Here is a 4,774-nt window from a genome sequence, read left to right as displayed (position 1 = left end):
AAATCCTGGTTGAGAGGTGGTGTGTGTATTGTGGTGATGGTTTTTTAGACTGGATTCTATGCTCTATTTATATGTAAACATGCTTATAAGAATTTAATGGAAATTTTATCATTGCTTGGCCATTGTTTAGTGGAGTTGTCCTCTTCCTGTGATGTCTTTGTAGCTGCAACAGAGTGTCCGAATAATCCACTATTTTCCTTCTTCAGGGTGACCTGTTGGCCGATTTGGGAAGGCCATAATAAGGTAAATAACCCACAACCAATTGCTCCTGTGAGCTACAAAATCAATTGGATCCTTAAATACTATGTCGAAATCTTTAGGCAAGGCGAGAGTGTGGAAATGTTTCTGACTTTTCTTCCCTAGAAGGTCGACTTTCTCGTGCTTCCCTTAGGCCTACATGTTTTTGGGTTTGAGGCATGAGACGTCTAAACCATGTGTATTCCACTGAAGCCCACAAGAAGTTAGGTGCCCAAAAATTAATGTTGACGTTGCATGTTCTCCTATCAAACCTGGGCTTGGTATGGGGGTGATCACGACTGCTACTATCTTTTAGCGAGGCTTCTTCTCGATTGAGGCAGGTGGGATTTTTGCTATCTTTGGAGGTCTATGTTTTGCCGAGGAGCTTGGACCAATGAGTTATCATTTGAAATATGATGGTGATGGAGTTGCTAAGTCTCTCCTTTCTCTCTCTTTTTCCTTCTTCCCCATTGAAGTATTTTAGGGTGAGATGACTTCATTAATGAGTTGTATAAATGTTAGGGGTTCATGTATAATCCTAGATGTTAATGTAGTGGCTCATTCCTTAGTCAAAATCTTCTTCTAGAGTTTTTTAGAGTTGGACTTGTGACTTTCCTGTTATCCCAATGTGTATGATAGTGAATATGTAATTTGGACCTTTTAATTTCATTGACTTTCATTCCACAATAAATAAATTGCAATTTGTTTAAGAAAAAGAGAGAAATATCTCTTACAAAAAACAATTAAATAAATAGCCATTGCCACGACGTCGTTTAGCAGGTCAAAGTGTTTCTTCATCCCACTGTTTCCTTTGTGGAAGAGAGAACAGTTACGTAGCCATCACAAACGACTAGTCAAATAACTATAAACAACAATCTCATTACAACACAAACAACGTATCTCATACTCTAATTGATTTCCAAAATCTGAAACCAAACAACATTTGATTTTGATTCAGAGGTTGAAGAAGCTCACACCATGAAATCCATCTTCCTTCTCTTTCTCTTCTCAGCCCTCCTTCCCCTTTCCACTCAATCCATTGACTCCAAAAACCTAAACATTCCACCTTCCTCTGCCCATGCTCGCCTCGCCGATTACGGATTCCCCTTCGGCCTTCTTCCCTCCGCCGTCTCCACCTACACCATTAACGAGACCTCCGGTGACTTCTCTTTGGACCTCGGTGATTCCTGCAAGTTCACGCTTCCTCCAGACAACTATGTGGCTTCCTTTTCTAGGGTTGTAACTGGTAAGATTGCAAAGGGTCGGATCCACAATCTTGATGGGATTCGTGTTCGGGCTTTGTTCCAGTGGTGGTCGATTACTGGTATTAGGTCCACCGGCGAGGATTTGGTTTTCGAGGTTGGGTTGATCACTGCGAAGTACCCGTCTAAGAGTTTCAACGAGAGCCCAGTGTGTGAAGGCCGTCGGTCTTCTTCGTAAGAGGTTCGGGTTTCTGCTATTTATTTTACCGTTAATTCCATTGTTAGGATTGAAATTTGAGGAGTAATTTTGGGTTTTATTGTTACTCGTCAAGTAGACTTTTTACCTAACTCGATAAGCAATTTGTGATCGTGGGGTTGAGAGTAATGTTTTCAGTCTTTGCATTGGTGAGAATCTGTAGGAATAGGTCGCTGTTGGTTTAGATTTCTGATGTTTTGCTTTTTAAGTTGATTGGATTCTTGTTATCTTCAATATCCATGAATTTTGAACAGATGCTGTATATTTTCTCCATATTCTTTCTGTGCCTAATTTCAGGTTCTCTTGATTATACCTTGATTAATTTGAGATATTTAAATGAGGTATCTTTTCCTGCTTAATTTGATTATACCCTGATTAATTTGAGATGTTAAAACTCCCAGCATTTATTATTTCCGACGTAGCAAGAGCGAATTATTCTCGGTGCAATATCTGCTGGATCACCTTGTAAACATATTATATTATTAATTATCGGCCGCTGGCTAGTTTTGGCAATAGTTTAAGGGATAAAGTTACTGGGTGCCCTTTGTTAAATCAGCCTCATTGATGAATGAGATATTTTTCTTTTTTTGGATTTAACAACTGGGCGTTCTAAGGTTAAAAAGGTGATGACGTTGTAATTTGGATCTATCAAAGACTATAGCTACTACAAGACTTTAAAGGAGGGAGTTTAATAAGAACATAAGCCATTAAGGACAATCATACGATGACAAAACCCGTATTATTTAGGGATATTAAAGCATATTTCTGGTGTTTTAGCTTAATTTGTTGCACATTAGGCCAATAAATATATCCGACCCAGCAGGCTGGCTAGCAAAATCCACTTTTTACTATGTAGTTTTTATTAGGGAAATTGTGCAACCCATTCTTAAAGTATGAGGTGTTACAACTACACCCCTAAATACTTTTTACTATGTAGTATCTAAGGGAGATGATTGATAGGATTGTAATTGTAACAAACCTCACACTTTAGGGATGATTTGTGCAATTCTTCCTATTTATTATTATGAATAGTATCTTATCACCTCAGCTGTGAATTTCGAATCACATTTGCTTGCTCTAAGCTTGAATAATCAAGTAACTACAAACTTAGGGGAAAAAAAGGAGGTAGTGATTCAGAGAGAGAGATCAAATAGACAGTTGAAATTTGAAGTCTTGATGATGACAATAAATTTGAAAGTTAGAAAAAGAAAAAAATGGAAACATCTGAAGAACCATCCCAAAGGTTGAACCATTTAATGGTCAGAGTCATGAAGTTTTGTTTCTATGCTACGGTCTTACATTCCCAAAATCAAAATTCATATCAGGGACACAAGGGTTATTAAAAATATCATTTTCCTCTTCATATCCGCAAAAGCAACCTTGTACTTTGTTATGATGGTTTCTGGGGCCAAGATCAACCATCTGAAGATATCATTTTTAAAGATTGAAGTACAAATTCTGACTGGAAGCTGGACCAGGTAGGGTAGGATGTAGATTCTTCTTCCGCATATATGAAGTTGAAAGAAGCAACAGCAACAATCTACATCTCAACCCTCTGTCCATTACAGAAATTGCCAACTTTACATGTCCTTTTTTTTCTCTTCATACATCTCTTGGAACCTCATTTTTCTCCCTGATCACAAGATCTTTGATAGAATTAAGAAAACGAGAGCATATGAATAGCTTTAATTTCCTTGCATCACGGGCGCATAATATGGATGCTATCTGAATGTACATTGTCATTCTCAGGTTCTAGAAAAGTTATCTTGTAACCTCCATAATACCTTTTCCTAAAGAATTATTTAGCTGGATTTGTGTTTCTTTTAGTGTGTTTGGGAGGCAATGCTGTGATCTCAAGCTATCTTCAACTTCATTATTGCTCATAAAGAAATGAGTGAATTGTCATTTGTCTGGTTTTTGATTTCTATGCCAAAAAAGTAGATTCCTCCACTTTGTATCTTTTGCTTTTAGATATTTAAATAGATTGACTAGTTAAAGTGCGGAACATATAATATCTTGTATTTCTGAATCATACAAATTGCATATGATCTCATATTTAATTGGTATTTTGTTTGTGTACTGCAGGGGCATTCATTCACTTCAAGGATAGATGAACTTAGTGGATAATGCATATCATTTTATGCTGGTTCTTTTAAATGAAAGGTAAACCTTCTACATATTCTGGCTATGTGATGAACTATATACTTTGTAATTTGTATATATTTTAGTTCTGCGGATTGTAACACTTGCTACTTCTAGTTCTGGATTAATACTCTTTTAATTAATAAGGTTAGTACTTGATTATGAGCTGATGTGTTGTTGTTTTATACACTTTTAACTTTTCCCTTGTATTTTTTATTTGGTTTCTTCTGTTGGTTTGGTGAGGGGTGATGACTTGCAAATTCCGTTGTCGGTTGTCTCGTCTTTTGAGCAGCTTTTCTCCCATTTTTGAGCAGCTTTTCTCCCATGATGATACTTTCAATTGAATTTTAATGACTAAATTGTTTATTTGAATAATAAGGGTCAAACTATTGACTTTGGCTTTTATGATTCCAAATGAAAAGTTGAACTTTCATCAAAGCTAAATTACAAAAAGTGCTTCTGAATTTGGGCTTTTGTATAAAAAAAATATCCTCATACTTTTAAAACTTGTAATTTATATCTGGCCAACCTTCAATGCTTCAAAACTACTCTACTGCTCTCTTGAAACCCTTTTGCTTATATCAAGTCGTAGTTTTTTTTTTTAATTCAAATTATATCAAGTTTTAGTTTTTTCTGTTTTTTTTCAATTCAAGTTACATCAAATTTTAGTTTTTTCCTTTTTTTTTTTTTTAATTCAAGTTATATCGAGTTTTAGTTTTTTCTTTTTAATTAAAATTCATATATTTAGATATATTATATCCATTTCCATTGAAAAATAAATAAATTTTCAAAGAATTAATTAATTAACAATAAATAGTAGGTCACATAATTGGCAATTTAACTAATTTTTAATGAAGCACATGACAATTATGGATTGATGTTAATTTGAGCATAACACAATAATATATAAAACATTAATATTTTTATTGTAAGTCAA

The 4,774-nt window shown here is 35.1% G+C and overlaps 1 protein-coding gene across 1 annotated transcript; it reads left to right on the top strand.

Annotated features, from left to right (window-relative positions):
• Positions 1 to 1,113: 1,113 nt before the first annotated feature.
• On the top strand, positions 1,114 to 3,999 carry LOC103501542 (uncharacterized). The gene is made up of 2 exons (XM_008465150.3): positions 1,114 to 1,680; positions 3,781 to 3,999. Exon 1 carries the CDS (start codon positions 1,216 to 1,218, stop codon positions 1,675 to 1,677), a length of 462 nt encoding a protein of 153 aa, XP_008463372.1. The 5' UTR covers positions 1,114 to 1,215; the 3' UTR covers positions 1,678 to 1,680; positions 3,781 to 3,999.
• The last annotated feature ends 775 nt before the right edge of the window (positions 4,000 to 4,774 follow it).

This window comes from Cucumis melo, chromosome 2, assembly GCF_025177605.1.
Source record: "Cucumis melo cultivar AY chromosome 2, USDA_Cmelo_AY_1.0, whole genome shotgun sequence".
NCBI classification, from domain to species: domain Eukaryota; kingdom Viridiplantae; phylum Streptophyta; class Magnoliopsida; order Cucurbitales; family Cucurbitaceae; genus Cucumis; species Cucumis melo.
The sequence above is the reverse complement of the archived record's forward strand: the minus strand, read 5'-3'. Positions and strand labels throughout refer to the sequence as shown.